Genomic DNA, 18,371 nt, shown 5'->3' on the forward strand with positions numbered 1-18,371 from the left:
TAGTCTCTCCCCAGCTTTCCTGTAGGCTCCCATCAGGTGCTGGAAGGCCGCTATAAGGTCTCCTTGGAGCTGTCTTTTCTCCAGGCTAAAGAGCCCCAGCTCTCTCAGCCTGTCCTTGTAGGGGAGGTGCTCCAGTCCTCTGATCTTCCTCATGATCCTCCTCTGCACCCACTCCAACAGCTCTGTGTCTTTCTTGTGTTGGGGGTGTCAGAACTAGGCACAGTACTCCAGGTGGGGTTTCATGGGAACAGAGTAGAGGGGTATGTTATACTTTAGCAAAAATCTAAGTGATATTTTGGAGAAAATAATGGAATAGCTTTCCAAAATTTAACTGTTAGAAGAGCCTAGCACAGTTCATAAGATTGGGAGTATCATAGAGATGTTTGTAAGGATATGGCCTTACAAATACTGTAAACCAGCATAACTGGAAAACAGTTAAGAAAGAAAACTGCTGGAGTCTAACTATCCACCCACTCACCAAACTTCCACTGAAGACAAAATACTGGGACTGCACGTTGTAATTCTGAGCTGTGAAGACACCTAGTGGCGGAGTCCATAGCCAGCATAGACAGTAAAACTGATCATTAAAAGGATGTGTTCTGAGCGCTGTAATTTCTGCTTGTGCTAATGTTGAGTTGCTCAAAGTTTATGCCAGAAACTTGTGCTATAGTAGTAGTTAATACGTAATCTTTGTATCCTCATTATAAAACCGAAATTTTAATGAGAGAGCGAAACAATGAGAGAGAAAACGATCACTCAAAAATAGGTAAATTGAGTTTAAATTTCATGTTTGTTCCTCCTGATTTGATGAGCACAAGGAAGGACCTTGGGAAATGGGGAGGGGTTTTGTTGCTGTGGTCAATATCGTCGTCTTATTACAAAACCCTAAAGCGTTTCTAATGTCCTTTGACTCTTGTAAAAAAAAAAAAAAAATAATAATAATAATAATTTTTTTTTGGTGGGGGGAGAGGGAGGGGTCAGTCGTGCTTTAGATAACTGGTGCATGTGATCAGATCCCTCATTGCATTGTTTATATTGTTGGACATTAGGAAATACTACTTCTCTGAGAGAGTGGTCAGGCACTGGAATGGGCTGCCCAGGGAGATGGTGGAGTCACCATCCCTGAATGTGTTTGAGGAATGTATAGATATGGTACTGAGGGACATGTGTTAGTGGGAAATACTGGTGGTAGGTGAATGGTCAGACTACATGATCTCAAAGTCTTTTCCAACCTTGGAGATTCTATGATTTTATAACAATTTTGAGGAGCTTCCTTGACTTCCTCAAAAAGTGAGAATGTTATGAGGTCATTCCAAGCAAGGTGAAGGGAAGACTGGCAACTGGTTTGGACGGTGTCTTTTCTTCCTTACTTAGTTTAACAAAGTCAAACCTTTGACTGTTCTCTATGATGTTTTGATATTAGCTTTCTAAACGCACAGTTTCTTGTTGGTAACTTTGTGAAAATGTTTGAACTTAAGATAGGAGCTGACATCTGCAAGTATTATATGAAGGGATGGGAAGAAGAATAGGCCCTGCATAATCCATGATGAGATGGTTTTGGGCCTGCTTTGAAAGCTGGATGCTCACAAGTCCATGGGACCCGATGGGTTGTACCCTAGAGTGATGTGGGAGTTGGGGATGTTGTCAAGCCACTCTCCATCATCCTTCAGCCATCCTGGCTACCTGGAAATGTTCTGGTGGACTAGAATCTGGCAGATATGACACCCATCTTCAAAACGGGCTGGCAAGATGATCCTGGTAGCTACAGACATATCAGTCTCACCTCAGTGCCGGGGAAGATTATGGAACAGATAATTGCAGGAGTCATCATGGATTAACTAAAGGTCAGCCAGGGGATCAGGCCCAGTCAGCATGAGTTTATGAATGGTAGATCCTTTTTGATAAACCTGATTTCGTTCTGTGACAGGGTGACCTGCTTAGTGGATGAAGGTAAGGCTCTTGTAGTGGTCTACCCGGACTTCAGTAAAGCCTTTGACACTGCCCCCACAACATCCTTGTGGAAAAGCTGGCTGCCCACAGTTTGGATGGATGTATGCTCAGCTGGGTAAAACACCAGAGTTTTGGTCAGTGGAGTTAAATCCAGTTGGCAGCTAGTCACGAGTGGTGTCCCTCAGTGCTTGGCACTGAGGCCACTTCTATTTAACATTTTTATTAATGATCTTGACAAGGGGATTGAGTGCAACCTCAGTAAGTTTGCAGATGACAGCAAGTTGGGAGGGAGCGTTAATCTGCCAGAGAGTAGGGAAGCCCTTCAGAAGGATTGAGATTCTCCCCTGTTGATTCTATTTGTTTGTTATATATTCTTTTAAGATCTTAAATGGTAACTTACATCCTAGCTTACAAATAAACAAAAAACTGTCCCTGAGTTTGAGACACTAAAACACAGTGTTCTGTTTTAAAAATGTTGTAAAGATTTTGCTGTGTATAAAGCACTTCAAGTAAATGTAAAATAACTGGAACTTAAATATAAGAATAAAAGTAAACATGAATACAACTATTAATATATTTAAATATAAAATAACTATTTACCAAAGAAGGAAGGCACGGTCCTAAACTGACAGTTATGCATCTATTCAAAGTCCTTACACATTCAGTTTAGGCTTGAGAGTGTTTGAAGGTGACAAAAAAGAGATGTCACTAGATGGCACTGACTTCTACTATATGCAGTGTAGTAGCTTCTTTGCTACGTGCAAATCAGGCTGAATCCTTGCAGATACCAATTCTTTAAAGAACTAAGAGTTCAGTGCAATACAAAAGCAACAACTAGCATAATCTGATGTGCTGAGAAATATTTTAAGGAAGAGGTTCCAAAAGTATTGGAGTAAAGTTAGGTCAGTCCTTGGAGGAGGCTCAAAGAGACCTTATCACTCTCTATGACATCCTGAAAGAAGGTTGTGATGAGGTGGGGGTCGGCCTCTTCTCCTGAGTGAGAGCAATAGGACAAGACGGAATGGCCTTATGTTGTGCTGGGGGACATTTAGGTTGGGTATTAAGAAAATTTTCTTGTCTGAAAGAAGGATGAAGCAATGCAACAAGCTGCCCAGGAAGATGGTGGGATTACTGTCTCTGGAGGTGTGCAAGGGTCAATGTGACACTGAAGGACATTGGCTAGTGGGCATGGTGGTGATGGGCTAGGTGATGTTAGTGGCCTTTTCCAACCTTTATGATTCTATGATCATCATATGACTACTGTTAACTTTGATGGACATAAGTGAGGGAAATATCTATGTAATGCTCCTTCTGTTCTGTCCCAGTTTCTTTCTAATGACAAGACAAAGCTGTGTGTTTTGAGGGCTGTGTTTTCCCTGTTTCCAAGTTCTTAGGCATTGGCCTCTAACTGCATTAAGGTGGGAGGTGATGGGCTCAAGTCTGCTGAAAATTACCCTCCTAACGCTATGTGTAGCTTTATTGACTTGAATTTATTGAATAATCTAGTCTCTCGGCAAACATCTCTCCTCCAGAGACTTGCCTGTCAATTGTGATCACACAGCTTGCAGAGTGTGCTGTCCCATGGACTATGGGGTGGTCCTGTGGCCTGTTCCCATCCTGTATTACTGTAACTCACTGATAAAGGAAGAGTCAGTTACTTCTTGTCTGTGCAAGCTCTTTCCTTTATCACAGTGAAGTTCTCTGCATCTCCCTGCCTTTCCTGAGCAATTTCATTTTAATCAGATGAGCTGAGTCTCGATAAATCCACCAGCATGTATCTTGCATCTGAAGTGCAGAATGAACATGGGCCGGTAAGTGCAACGAAATGTAGGTTAAAAGCCTGCTCAGGGTTTTACTGCGTATAAGCACTTAGCAAAGTGGCTATTCTAATTATTTGATTCGTTTTATGGCAATGATTGGCTTCAGAGATAAGGGGAGGGAGGAAGCAATTTAAGGCTAATTACAGAAGATTAAGGTAAGGAGGTCTCATTTACTGTAGTGAAATCTAATACTGAATATGGGAGCTGTTTTTTTACCCTAAAGGACAGAAAGAAAAATGCTTGAGACAAACCAATGCATAAGAAAATCTTAACAGCCTCATGTCGCCTTTGTTTCGGCGACCCTGACTGAAGTCTCCTTGTGAAAGTGTTCCGACAGCCCCGGCCAGTTTCACACGCTTTTCATGACACCAATATGGTGAGCGGCAAAATGGCCTTAATTGCAAGGAGCACATCCTTCTTAAAACTTTCCCCATGCCTTAGGGCTACTACCTGACCAATGGACATGTGGAATGTCTTGTTTCTTCCTTATTTGGTCTATCCTGTTCTTCTCCCTTATCTTCAGGTCATTTGTTGCCATGGTTTCCCAGGGGCCAAGGGGCCCCTGCCGACCCTGTTCGACTGCCTCAGCCCATTCAGTTAACTACATTTCCCCCTCCCTAAGCACAAGCCAATCTACTATAACCTGAGAGGACCCTAATCGCGTACATCCCGAAATCCCCGCATTGCGCCTATACATGCCATTGTCCTCTCAGTTAAGCCTTGCCCCGTTACATCCCGATTCGCAGAATAATCCTACCCTAATAACCCTATGACCTATTAATATAAAAATCCTAATGTCTTAAGCGTGAGTTCTACATAAAGCTATATACTGTATTCTTAGATGATGCTGACTCATTCATTTCAGCACAAACTATACTTATATATGTAATATGCCTATATATCTATATAACTAATATGAGTATAAGCGTAAAGCATATTAATGTTAGACCTAATACAACTATAACTGAATACAGAATAGAGTTAAACATAGTTAAACATCTGTTACAATACGTACGCGAACCCGGTTACAATCTTTCGAGAAGTCTATGGTATTCCAAGCGTTGATTGCTTAAACATTATTGCAGACAGTTGATGAAGCAAGGTATACAAATCAGACGCAGGTTTCACACCACTGAGCAGGGGAGGTCCTATCCCGTCACATCCCGAGTACTCGCCTTCTTCGCCTGTCACAAAATCTCTCCCATGCTCAGTGAAACCCTGCTCTGTTATACTGCGAAGCACCTGATAGATCTACCTTAACAGCCTAGAAGCCTACTAGCCTAAAGATGAGTCTTACAAGAGGCGATGTAGTGTATCCTCAGAGAATGCTGAATCGAGTCGGGACACTCGCCTAAGCAAGCGCCACATCTTAATATACATTATAATTATCAGTACTAAGCATAATAATGTTAAACCTAACACAACTACAACCGGATGTAGTACAGTGTTGAATATCCCTGTCGCTGTGGGGGACCATCCAAGAAGTACTTTCCACCAGTGGTGTTCTCCGTCCTTCTTTACTCTTTCTAGGACACGATGTATCTCTTCTGTATCATGGTGAACGGTGATCAAGGTTTTCTGTCCATTGTCTCTAACGCGTTTCAGCAATTGGTGCAGGTCGTCATGTTGCAAAAACTTCCTTACCAAGTTCCTTCCTTGGTAAGCCAAAGCGAGATTCATCCCACTTGGAGCAGGTGATAGGTCTTTAATCACCGTGTAATTATCCTGAAAGAACTGATGTGATGTCGCCAACACTTAATAATTAAAGCCACATCCTACAATACTAGTAAAGTTATAGACAGAGAGATTAGAGATTAGAGTGATTGCTGATAGCTCTAGTGCCCAATATATACCAACATTGTCTCAGGTACCTGTTCGAATGTACCTCAAGAATAACAAACGTCTGTTCAATATCAAGGCAGATGTCTCAAGCCTTGAGAGCATTGCTCTCACAAACCAGCCGTATGGAATTACTTGTTCTCCAGGCCTCAGTCTGGCCACCTGTCCATGAAGGGAACCCATTCTGATGCCCACAGTGCATACTGCACTGGCTTAAGCACCATGCACATCAGATTTGTTACATGCTGAAAGAGAAGGCCTAATGCTGTCAGGACTTCTAATGCATTTAAAGCGAGGAGTGATTTCAATTCCCATTTCTCTGCACAATCTATCAGGTGTGTGATGCCTTTCAGATCAAGGAGTACCCTTTCTGGGTCTCTGTTATCATTCCCTACTATCAGGAAGGTCTCTAGTGCTCTTCCTTCCTTTATCAGGCTAGATCTAAACTTCCCACAATCTGTTAGTGCATCTCTCTTAACTCTCAAATGCGAATTCACCTCTCTCCTTTTGCTATCCTTTTCAGACACAGCTGGAACCTGAGGGCTCCGCACCTCCCCCACTGTGCCCATCTCCCTTTGATCAAGCACTGACTGTTGTAGAGGCTTCTGATTGGTTGCATGCGCACTCAATCCTGTAAAAGGATGTGTGGGTCGAGTCAGTGGGTCTGAACACTGTGGCAAAGAGTGAGTCCGGAGACTATCGTTATTTCTTTCTCCATTGGGTGTAGCCTGAGCAGAGGGTGCCGGCCGGACGCCACCTACACCTTCAGGTGCAATTAGGGTGGACAGTGCTGGCCGGACACTATCATCCGAGCATCTGTAAGTTACATCGCTTCCCTTTCTCTCTGCTGTTTTTCTTTCTACCGCCTCCTTAACTTTTGACCAATCCGTACCCAAGCCGTGCCCGCAGTTCCCACCCCCCTGGGTGTTACTGCATTCCACCTCCTGAGAGGAGACAGCAAGTGTCCCATCCCAGCTCACTTCTCCCCCTGCCCCCGCAGGGGGCAGATTACACAGAGACAGCGGTTGTTGTGGATACAGCAGAGGGGTTTCAACGACCTTGCATTCCTGCCCTTTAGCCGTTTTGCAAGATAAAAGCGCAGACAGTTGAACGCCTTCTTCTACTTGCTTATGCGAAGCTGAAGCCGAGGGGGGGGTAAAGTGGGATGCCGAAGGTGCTGACGAGATGTTATCAGTCATAGCTGAGGGCATATTTACGGTGTTCTCTTCCTCAGGGGACCTGCAAGAAAGTACGCTCCCCGCACAAGTAAGCATGATTCTGCCCAAGGGGCGCTCTCCCACTCCCATGGTTAACGCCACCGTGGGCGAGGGGCTCACTGGGGTACGGGACCCCGACCTTGGGTAGGCAGAGTTGCATTGTCTGGCCCATTTGGTGTTCCGGGGGAGGGGCCCTGGGCCTAAGGCACCCTCCCATCCTCGTTTCCCTGCGGCACTATGACAAACTTCCGACATTGGCGTACAGTGTGGCCTAGTTTCCCACAGGCCTGACAGATCTGGCCTGGTGCTGCTTCTCCCTTCTGCCTCTCAGGGACTTGGCACTGGGCTCTGAAGTGACCAAACTGTCCACACTTAAAACACGGTCCCCTACTCTGATCCTCTCTCATGGCCATCGCTGCTACTAACGCTGCTGCTAATCCCTCATTGGTGAGGGGCGTTGTTCTCTGTTTCTCTAGTACATATCTAATGATATCTCCTGGAGTATTGAGGTCGTCTGGAGCAGCTCGAATAAGATCCTTAACATTTTTGTCTGATTTCTGTTTAAGACAATCCATGATTACTGCATTATGGGCAGTCTTTGGCAGATCTGAGCCTTCTACTGCCCGAATCAAGCGATTGGCAAAATCCGAGAATGACTCAGCTGGACCCTGGGCTACCTCTGCCCAGGGAGCAGAAGGTTCAGCTGTCCTGGAGAACCTTCTGAAGGCTGTCAGAGCTGCTTCTGTGGCCGCCATCAGCTCTCCTGGGCGAAGGCGTCTGAACTGGCCTTCAGGGGAACCTATCATCCCTTCCCCATACCCTAACAACCGTGTCAGATTAGTTATCTCTCCCTGTTCCCTGTCATTTGCTGGGTGTTGTGGGTTACATGACGCTGCTGCAACTACAGCCCTGAGCTGTGCCAACCACTCTTCCTTCCATAACATATACTGTGCTGGCTCAAGTATCACCTGCATGAGGCACTCTATATCGTATGGAAGCAAAGGTCCCGGCACCATAATTGCCTCCAGTGCAAAAAGTGTAGCGGGTGACCGTAAACCCTTCTTCCCTATTGTCTCAGCGAGGCGAGTTACTGCCCTTGGGTCTAACGGAACCCAAACAGGTCCCTGTCCCCTGATCTCTACAGGGAATGCCTTATAATCATCCAAGAGCTCCGCTGCTCTCATCTCCTCCCTTACCCGGCCCCAATCGATAAATAAGGCCCCTTTCCCCAAGTTAGCTGGGACCCTGGCCGTTTGGGAGGGCGGAACAGGTGGCGGGGGCAGAGCCGCAACCATCAATCGCTCAGCCCCTGAGGGCGGAGCCGCAGCCAGCAATACCTCGGCCCCTGCCCCTACCCCTACCCGTGTAGGATCCTCCCCCTGACGAAAGCCATGCAAAGAGGGGTACTGGAGAGGATACGGGGGAGGAGCCGTCGGCGATGATGGTGACTCTTCCTCCTTCTTTTCCGGTGTTGAAGTTTCTGGCGTGGTCGGTGCCTCCGGTACCATCTTGTCTTGGGGCAGATCCTTGAAGGGGTTAGAGTCTCCCGGCCGCGGTGACCCTCCCCCGCCCGGATCCAAACCCAACAGATCTCTGGCAAGGTTTTTGGCTGTCTTTTCTTCTCTCGCTGCCTTCAAAGCCCCCCGAATCGGACCCCAAAATTTAAGCACCGACGCCCCTTGGGACGACATAGCTCTCTGAGCAAGCGCTAATGTCAAAGAGTCCCACTTGCTGGAGTCATAAATCTCATAAGGAAAAGAAAGAAGTCCCTCCTTTACAAGAAAAGAAAGAACGGTACCCACCTCCTTCTTAGAAGGGGCGGTTTTCCCGCAGTACGTTTTACAAACTTGATATAATACCTTAATGACGGATTCCATCGTCGCCCAGGGAATTCAAACCCTCCACGACCTTCCACCAGCTACCGTGGTGGGACAACTTCGCAGCGCTGCTCTTAGCCCCAGGGGATCAGCCCCTCCAGCTCTTCCGCCGCCTTACCACGGCAGGCTCCTGCGTCCGTCCCGCAGCCGGCTGTCACACTTCCACAGGTGAGACTTCCTCACACGGGGCACCATTTGTCGCCTTTGTTTCGGCGACCCTGACTGAAGTCTCCTTGTGAAAGTGTTCCGACAGCCCCGGCCAGTTTCACACGCTTTTCATGACACCAATATGGTGAGCGGCAAAATGGCCTTAATTGCAAGGAGCACATCCTTCTTAAAACTTTCCCCATGCCTTAGGGCTACTACCTGACCAATGGACATGTGGAATGTCTTGTTTCTTCCTTATTTGGTCTATCCTGTTCTTCTCCCTTATCTTCAGGTCATTTGTTGCCATGGTTTCCCAGGGGCCAAGGGGCCCCTGCCGACCCTGTTCGACTGCCTCAGCCCATTCAGTTAACTACAGCCTCAGAAGCTTACAATTATTTTTTTCTTCAGCTTTGAACAGAATTGTTGAATGTACCCTATCTCTCTTCTGCATTGCTATAGAATACTCCACTAATGAACTGAAAAAAAGAAAAAAGAAAAAAAAAAAGAAAAAAAGAAAAAAAAGTAAAAAAAGAAAAAAATAGATTATTTATTTTCCTCAGGGACACAGTGGTTCTCACTGAAGAGAAAGAACGGACAAGAGAGAAAGTATCTAAAGTGGAAGTAGGAACTTCCTAATGAATGTGTGCTCTTAGTTTAGTGTGCTCATGGAGCACATGAGGATATGAGAGTACTGATCATTTCACTGCACTTAATCCTCAGTTTTAATGTCCTCTCCCTGTGCACTACTGAGCTAGAGAAGATGCCTCTAAATCATGAATATAAATTGCCTGTACTTGTTTGGAGTTCAGTTGAAGACAAGCTTTGCACACCTGTGATCTTATGCCCTCCTCCAGCTCTGGCAGAAATCTTCTAACCATATGCTGTTTTACAAGACTAGACCTTCGAATTTTTCTGTTTTCTGAAGCTTAAAGTGAGCCATAGAAATGGGAGGCTTAACAGCTTATCTCAAAGGGAAAAAAGGCTGAAATAGATATTCAGGAATTGTTAATTTTGTACTTTTTCTATTTTACACCCAATATACAACACTTGGAATTGGTCAAGGCGAAGGGACAGTTGCTGTAGCTCTCTGTATCCTATCTCAGTCTGCATGTTTTACTTCTGGGATGTACTATCTGCTTTTGAAGATGAAAGAAGTAGATTTCTACCACTAGAAGGCCCACAAATTAGAAATTCTCTGTGGACTGAGGAAAGTTGAGGATGAACAGAAAAACTTCCTTAATTGACCTAAGCAGAACTTCCACAGACTGTTCATCATCCAGTCTCTGCTGTCCAGCCTAAGTCATTCCCAAATGCCAGACCTAATTAACAGTATAAAAGTGGCTTGAAAGCAGTTGCTGTACTCTTAATCCTACTGCAGCTTGGATGTGGCTTTACACCATATCACTAACTTAGGAAGTTGTCATCATAAGAATTTAGAGTAGCTGCATTATTAAACTTTAAATACACACCCCACCTGATTCTGCAACAGCTTCCACACAGATTCCTACTGATGCTTTCCTATTGCATATATACATAACCTTCTTCCACAGAGGAATGTCCCAGGAAGAAAACTTTACCAAGCGGTATGTTTCTTTCTTTTGTGCTTTCCCATTTGATACGAGGGTAAAAAAAGCAACCTGACTTAGAGAGGTGATGCCTGAACATGGCTAAGAGTAAGAAATTCTTGATTAATAAATTCATAAATCAAGAGGCTGCAAGAGCAGTTTATCATTGATCCATCATGAGATGCCAAGAGACAAGGACTTGGGAAAAGGAACTTGAAAATATTCAAATGTACACTGGATTATCTTGACAGGTGAATGTTATTGCTTGAATTTCATGTAATCTGTAAGGGAGACAAGGATCTATTTTTGACCTTTTTGCAGATTGGAAGAAAAGGATTCTTCCAGGTTACAGAAGCCCTTCCTGAAAAGATCTGAAGGCAACTATATGACCCTACATCTACAGATTGCTTTCTGCAGCATCAAAATGCACAAGAATTACTTCGGTCAGCATTCACTTGCAACTGAAGGCACGATCAAGGACTTTCTGACGCAATGGGAAGTCACAATACTTGACTGGCAACACAAATTCAGTATAGTCTTGAAACATACTTCATTGGGATTGTATAGTTCTTCCAACAGTCAAATAACTTCAAGATACGGTGATATTACTTGAAGGGTTGCCTATGTCACTGCTCCACCTCACATTTTTTTCTGTCACCATCCATTTTCATTGCTTTGCGTTAATGGTATACTTCAACTGCCACTTCTTTATTTTCTTGCTGAAATAAGAGATAATGCATAAATTCTATGAAAAAGGAGTTCCTTTATTTTTTTAAAAAAGGATCATTTTTTTCCATTACCAAGTGAAAACTTGACAAAGTATTTCTCTTCTAACAGTATTTTAATATAAAAACTTCCTGTGGTCTTACTGTTCTAGCAGGAAATCCTGTGGCACTGCAGGAAACTGAAGCCAGGTAGATTCAGCCTCACTCCAGCATCTGATCGTCATTTTGTCGTCTCACTGAAAATAGTTCTGTGACCATTTACCAGAAGCAAAGAATTCTTACTGATAAAACAGCTGAAGACTAACAGCGTTATTTACAGCGAGAATCTTTGTTTTAAAAAAATTTATTTTGAAAGTTAGATACAATCTTAAAATTGTACAAAGACAACAAGCACTCAAATTACACAAGAAGTTCGCAGTGAGTACAGTGTGAACACAACAGTGGTGAGTCTTGCCTCTCTTCATATGTAAATACCAATGGAGATAACCCTTACCAAACTTCCTGCTTTTTTTTTTTCTCCTCCCCAAAACCCTTACGGTGCTGCAAAACTCAGTGGGGAGCACATCACCGTTCAGTTCAACAGAATTGATTAAAAAGGGCTCTAACTAAAAACAGTCCTTCTATCATGAGAATATCCCATACTTTGCAGAACCAAGTTTCTCTCAGTTGAAAAACCACTTTCCTTTTCATTATATCCTGTGTTTCATTCCCTGTAAGGACCTGCCAAATTAAAGGCTTGAAAAAGCTCAAAAATATTAGAACTCACGTTTTTCAAGAACATGCAAGCTGAAACTAATATGGTTTATACATGTAATTCACAGAACAGAGAATATTCCTTTTGTCCAGTATTTTACTCTTTGAAAGTGTTCTAAAAAATGCATTTCAGAGTCATTTTAGCTGTGAATTGGCTAAGCTAATGTACACACATGTACATTCTTTTTGAAATTACATGTAATTTCAAATATATTACTAAAAAATGCAGTGTTCCTGCAGAAAAACAAACAAAAAACCCCATGGAGACTGTTAAACAACACAATCACAGCCCCTGTTCCAGGAATTTGTTATTACTTAGTTTTAGAAATACCAGGAAATCTCTGCTGTAAATCTTCCTTAAAATCAATAGTAATTAAAAACAAGGTTATTTTTGTCCAGCTATAGCCACAACAGCAAAATTATGGTACAAACTTGACTGCTTGCAGGCCTTGACTCCAAGACTTAGTGGAACCAATTTCATTTCAAAAGAAAACAATTGTAAATGTCTTGTTTGTGATTTGGGCTATGTCCATGAATACAAACTTATTATTCTTTCTAGGTACCTGGAAGTGCTTTATTTTTCCATTGTTTTAACTTGCTGTAAGTATCTGTTGCAATGTTGATTTCATAAAGTTTCAAAAAACTTTTTTTTTAAGTTATAAGAATCCTCTTACAGATTGCTGTGCGTTGGAATTCAGCCAGTTCCATTCAAAATCCTGATGGTCAACTTTTTGTTATAAGTCTGTTACAGTTTACACTGAAAGGGATCCTCACTAGGCTCAAAACCCTCCGCAGTAATTCTGCATTAAAAATAAATTGATATTAGATACTTTAGATACAAAAGTCACAGAATTGTATTAATTCTGTGCAAAGAGCCTAAATTTACAGACTGCTTCTTAAGTAGAAAGTAACCTTCTGATAAACTGGGTGACATAACATTGCTTTGCCTTAATGAATGAGTGACTGCTGCTAAACAAAAGCTGTAGCTATCACTTTCATTTTTAAGGTTTTCTTTTTGTTTTGCTGTGGAAGAGTATACTTAATATTACCATATGTTTGTTTTTTCATTTCACTGCAACGAGACAGCAGCTGTAAAACAAACAAACACTCTGAAAAACCATGACAAACAAACAAAAAAAACCCACATTCTACTATGGTCAGGACAGAAAAGGCTCTTGGCAGTGTACCGTTCACTTGGCTTTAGAAGATTTATAAAACAGTTCTAGCCCAAGGCAGTTCATGAGCTTAAGCAAAACCCAAGCTCTTGCAATAGCAAATGATATTTGGGAAGGCAAATTTTGATATACAGGATTAGAGGAAAACAAAACCAAACCATTATTATGTTATTTGTCTGAAGTCCTACACCAGCAGTTAATATCATTGACAGGACTGCTACAACTGCATGAAATCCCACTAGCTTCAACAGGGACCAATGGTGCAGCACTGTACTGAGTATCCACGTACTGGCACATGCCTTCTGCTTTTCGTTTTTGTCCATTTACTCAAGCACTTCCCCTAGCAGAAGGCTAGAAGACACTGTTGTAACACTAATTGCATTTCTGCAGGAATTGTACAAAAAAAGCAGTTGTTACCAAGTATGTAAATCTCTTTTAATCCAGCAAAAGAGACTCTTCTCTAGAAATTAGCCACAGAAACAAACTAAGTAGGTTACTTAGTGTCTTTTAGCAAATACGTAGTATTGCTGTAAATATCCTGAATGAAAGAAATAATGTGCTATTGTCAAACTTTACAGGGAAAGGAAGATGAACGGAAAACTGGCTCCACTTGAGGGAGTTAAAGCATGCTTGCATCACTATGCAGAGCATTTCTATGCAACTTAGAAAATGCTTGACACCTCCTTAAATTCAGAGATCTAAAGAAAATCAAGCTCTTTTTACTATGCTCCACCATTCCATTAAAAACACTGCAGAGCAAGCACTTGCATCAAATTGACTATTTGGCATAGTAATTTGGATTAGCTTAGTAACAGTTTACTAGATTTAGGAAAGAGCAACATTACTGAGCTTCTTTAACTCACTTTTAAATTTTTGTTAGTTCAACAGGTGGCATTGTGGCACAGAATAAGAAATACACCTCAGGTGTGTAATTCCATTACAGCTTCAAAGTATACACTTTCCTAGCTGTTACAAATATTGAATAGCCTTTGCAGCAACTATTTTGAAAACTATTTTAATCATTTTACCTCCTTTCACTAAAAGGCTGAGGCGAGAAGTAAAGGACCTGCAGGAAGAGACGGAGAAGCCTCTTCCCCTGCACACTGTGAGAAGCGTGATCAACTCCACTATTTTGTTCCTCCTCCACCCCCAGTTTAAATTCAGCATCTTTTATCTTGCTGTAAGAAACAGGCATTCATTCCCCCTACTACTATGATCTTGGTCCAGTGTAAGATTTGTTTGCTAGCAGCTGTGCTGTAAACCACACGTACTTATTAGTTCGTTCACTTAGCTTTCAAAGTTTGGCACTGAAACTGGAGGGAACATAGTAAACCAAGAAAAGGATGTGGAGATTTAAAAAACCAGACATGGCAAATCTTCAGAACTTTTGGCTTTATAAGAATAGCGGAGTTCAAAGGGTGGTACAAAAGGCCACCTATTTAATGAGTAATGAGTGCATCCACAGTTGCATCAAATAGAATTATTCTAGAAGAAAAATGTCTCTTCTTTTAAAACATAAGCCAACTTGACTAGGAAATTGCAATCATCCTCCCCAACAGATCACTTACGTTAACTAACCATCTTACAGCCTCTTCCATTTTTAACGTGCAGACTTCTTGGTCACTCACGGAGAAGATTCTGGACAAAGCAATCCAGTGACACGATGAACAATTCCTACTGCATCCTCTTCCTCCTGTACTCAGATGCACAGTTAAGGTAAGGGACGTTCTCCACCCAAGTGCCTTTTTCTTAGCGTCAGTTACAGCTGGACTGAACACAGACGGGACGTACGCCAGGCATGTTCCCTGCACTCAGTGCGAGTCCTACATCAAAGCAGCTCTCGAGTCTACAGCAGGGTTAGCGACAGTCTCCGGCATACCACTTAGTTCACAAATAGATTGTCATTTCTACAATACAAAATAGCTTGCAAAACCAATATGTAACACTGTATATATGCATGAATATAAAAATAAACCACACCATCAATATGTAAAACTTCACAACGATGATTAAAACAGTCTTCTTCTCAGCGATCTTCAGTATTGATGAGTTGGTTCTCATTGTCGTACCCGTCGGGCAGGTACGCTTTCCTTAGCTGCTCTGACTTAGGTATCGAACTTCCGTTCTTGACATAGCGAGACAGGAAGGCTCGCACAGAAGGATGATCGGCCTTCTCAAGAGGAATATTAGCTTCCAGGCACATTTTCACAAAGTCCTGGATGACGTTGGTTTTCTCTGTCTGAGCAGTGCTGTTGCACTGCAGGGAGGCAGTCAGAGTCCTCTGCTTCTTCCTGACGTTCTGTTCTTCAAACTCCGCCTTCCGCTTTGTATGTGTTTTGGACTTGAGGTGGTCATTGATTGCCGATTTGCGGACGTGATTCAGAACCACGTTGCAGGAAGTGCAGAAGAGTTTTCCGCCGTCTTCATGCAGCTCGCTGCCAAACTCAGTCACCCGATCCTGAGGAGTTACATACAAAGCGGTCTTTGAGCGGTTACGTGACGGAGTGGACTTCACTCCAAACCGTTCCATTGTGGCCTTCGGTGAGCTTTACCTGAAAGCTGAAGAAAAATGCCATTAAGACACGGGAATGATTTCAATCAAGCCGTCTTGAGTGTTGACCATCCAGCATGGTGCTAACTGCCATCTGAAGGCCAACCACATGTCAGATACATGCACAAAACTATTACTGAACGGTTCTGCATCTTGAAGTTTTCCTTTGAAGAAGGAAGTTCCGCACAGGTCACAGTAAACTACTTTTTAGTTTCTAAGCTGCAAAGCTCAATTGAACCCTTCAATCCATTCATCACTGAAAGTCACACAAAGTTGTTTTTTTTTCTTTTTTTTTTTTTTCCCCACGAATGCAGTTTAATCTTGAAGATAAACTTTGCCTTCTTAGTATTTTAAACATACTTGACAATTTATTAGCTATGGTGAGTCAGTATTTTTATTTCCTGAAAGTCGGCATTACCTGTGTTAGAAAAAAACCTCAGGCAAGAAGGCCATCACTGTCAATTTATATAGACCTAAAAAATAAAGTGATCTGAGCTTTGCTGGCACTCACAACTCACTTGGAACACCTTTCACTTTTATCCCTGCCCCAAACCTCATCTGGGCCTTAACTTAGTCAGGTTTTTTTTTTTTGTGATTGCAATGAAAGTGCAACAAAAGCAGTCTGATGTGAACAGAAACCTGCATATATGTGTTTCAATTAAGAATAAAAGCCTGTTTTTTTTTTTTTTTTCCCATGGAGACAACTACTCTCAGAAAGGTAACTGATTATTCAGAGAAGACAGCAGGATTGTCTTTAGCATCACTTTAAAATTACATTACCAAAGCAAGCAATAATCTAGACAAGCATACTAAAATCAATCAGGCTCTATTTCTCTTATTGTTGTTACATTTTCAATGTAAAAGACTGAAAAACTTCCCTGTGTTCAGGTTGAGGGTTTTGGGGAGGTTTTTTTTTTGTTTGCTTGTTTTTGAGTAAAATGACAATTCACAAATATTTTGAGGAAATCTAACAGGTTGCCTGGATATTTACTTACGGGGATGAATGCCTTGCAGGAATTGCAATACCTCTGCTGACTACTACACAGAAAGAGAGATCTGTGTAACTGTAGATGTGTCACTGTATTTACTTAGTTACATGCAGCTTGCTGTTGTAACATTTAAAAAATCTGCCTTTAAAAGCCACGGATTTCCCATGTAGCTGCAAGGCAAGCCAGTCCAACTTTAAGGACTGAACAGAGCTTGTGCTGTCCAGAATGCCTTTAACTTGCTCTGGAAATAGAGCCATCAAACAGAATTCAGTCTTGACAATTTCAGTCTTCAAAAAACACACTGTCACATGAGGAGCCGACATCCTTTTTGAACATGGGAGATGAAAATCTTGCCATTACATACTTTCCCAGTCCGTTTTCTGAACTATCATCTGCTACTTTCCAAAACTACAGGCTTGAATGATCGTGCACAACCCTACAGAGCGAGGTATTTTCTGTTGGGATCAATGGAACTTTTTTCTGCTTGTTACCTAATGGGTTCTCTATCCCCATGAGTTTCACAAGCAACTGAAAGCCTCCCAAAACCAAACTTTCAACAAGTCTTATCCCAATGTCAACTTGTTGCTCAGGACTTGGAAATGTCAAAATGAATCATACACAGCTTCTATCAGGATTGGAGGCAGTAATTCCGCGAGCTGGACAAGCGCCGAAAACACGGAACGTTTTTCTCCCAGTCTCAAAGGTCTGGCAGGGATTGCTCAGAAGCAAGGCCGGCTCGCCGAGCGCGGGGACGAAGCACGGCTCCGAAGGTTGCGGGAGGGCTGATAAGCGAGCTCCACTAACAGCTCACGCTGAGGCGGAACCACCGCACGTGCGCAGAGTCTTCGGGCGACTCCGAAGCGCACGTAAGGTGAGGAGGAGGAAGGTCTGCAGCGGTCCGATAGACGTAGCCGTCTCTTTGCCAAGCGAAGCAGCCAGCAAAGTCAGAGACGGGCGCGTCTGTTTCCCGGGGCAGCGTCCCCGTGCTGACGCGGAGTGCCTGCAGCCCGAATACGCGACGCGAGCCCGCGTGAGCCCTCCGCCCCTCGCCTCGGGAAGGCACCGCGCGGTGACAGCGAGCCGGGCCCTGCCTTCCGCCTACCCCAGCGCTCTCACGCCCTGTCGGCCGGGGACCGCCCGCCTCCCGGAGGCCGCTCGGTCCCCTCTAAGCCCGACCAGATGCAGACAGGTGTGGTCGTGCCGCCCCGCCCGGCCCGGAGCGCAGACCTGGAGGCGCCGCCTCCCCGCCGAGCGCCGTTACCCGCTGGGGCCGCGCGGTCTCCCCCCGCTCCGCGCGGCCTGCGCCGGACGCTCGCCGCCGCGCCGCAGCCAGACACAGCTACCCACCCTGGCGGCCGCGGTAGGCGGGACCTAGCAACCGGCCTAGCGACCGCCGCCCGACAGCGGCGGACGGGAGGAAAGCCGGTGCCGATTGGCTGCTCCCGAGGCGGCCGCGCGGAGACGGACGGCGCGCTAGCCCAATCGTGAGTTGGGGGCGGGCGTAAATGCCGTGATTGAGGCGTACAGAGACCAATCGGAGCTCGCAAAGGCAATCTCCGCGTTTAGTGGACGGGCACTTCGGCCAGTAGCTGCGGAGGGGGGTGTGATGAGCGGGAAGAGCAGCCAATGAGAAGGGCTGCGTAAAGTAACGAGGAGACTTTTGTCCCAATCACAAGACGCTCCGGCGGGGCCGGGCGGAAGGGAGGAGCCAGAAGTCAGGGGTCAGAGGCGAGCCGTCTCCGCGCTGGCCGTCGGGTGGCACG

The 18,371-nt window shown here is 44.1% G+C and overlaps 1 protein-coding gene and 1 long non-coding RNA gene across 8 annotated transcripts in view; one reads left to right on the forward strand and one right to left on the reverse strand.

The window, feature by feature from the left end:
- LOC125694011 (uncharacterized) overlaps window positions 1–12,680 on the forward strand; it is a 22,346-nt gene extending 9,666 nt beyond the window's left edge. For both annotated transcript variants that reach the window (XR_007377363.1, XR_007377362.1), the window contains one exon: window positions 10,737–12,680. This is a non-coding gene — a long non-coding RNA (uncharacterized LOC125694011). The remainder of the gene's footprint in view (window positions 1–10,736) is intronic.
- On the reverse strand, window positions 11,460–18,003 carry CGGBP1 (CGG triplet repeat binding protein 1). Of its 6 annotated transcripts, none has more exons than XM_048946606.1 (2): window positions 17,956–18,003; window positions 11,460–15,627 (listed from the first exon to the last, which is right to left on the reverse strand). In XM_048946606.1, the coding sequence occupies exon 2, from the start codon at window positions 15,596–15,598 to the stop codon at window positions 15,095–15,097; it is 504 nt and encodes a 167-aa protein (XP_048802563.1). In that variant the 5' UTR covers window positions 15,599–15,627; window positions 17,956–18,003; the 3' UTR covers window positions 11,460–15,094. The 6 variants fall into 6 exon arrangements, with proteins under 6 accessions (XP_048802563.1, XP_048802540.1, XP_048802532.1 ...); XM_048946583.1 differs by having other exon boundaries at window positions 17,870–17,975; XM_048946575.1 differs by lacking the exon at window positions 17,956–18,003 and adding an exon at window positions 17,836–17,949.
- Between the last annotated feature and the right edge of the window lie 368 nt (window positions 18,004–18,371).

This window comes from Lagopus muta, chromosome 1, assembly GCF_023343835.1.
Source record: "Lagopus muta isolate bLagMut1 chromosome 1, bLagMut1 primary, whole genome shotgun sequence".
NCBI lineage: Eukaryota > Metazoa > Chordata > Aves > Galliformes > Phasianidae > Lagopus > Lagopus muta.

What these genes read in the sequence shown, in the direction of transcription:
- CGGBP1 (XM_048946606.1), bottom strand. Translation starts at nt 15,598, where the DNA reads ATGGAACGGTTTGGAGTGAAGTCCACTCCGTCACGTAACCGCTCAAAG.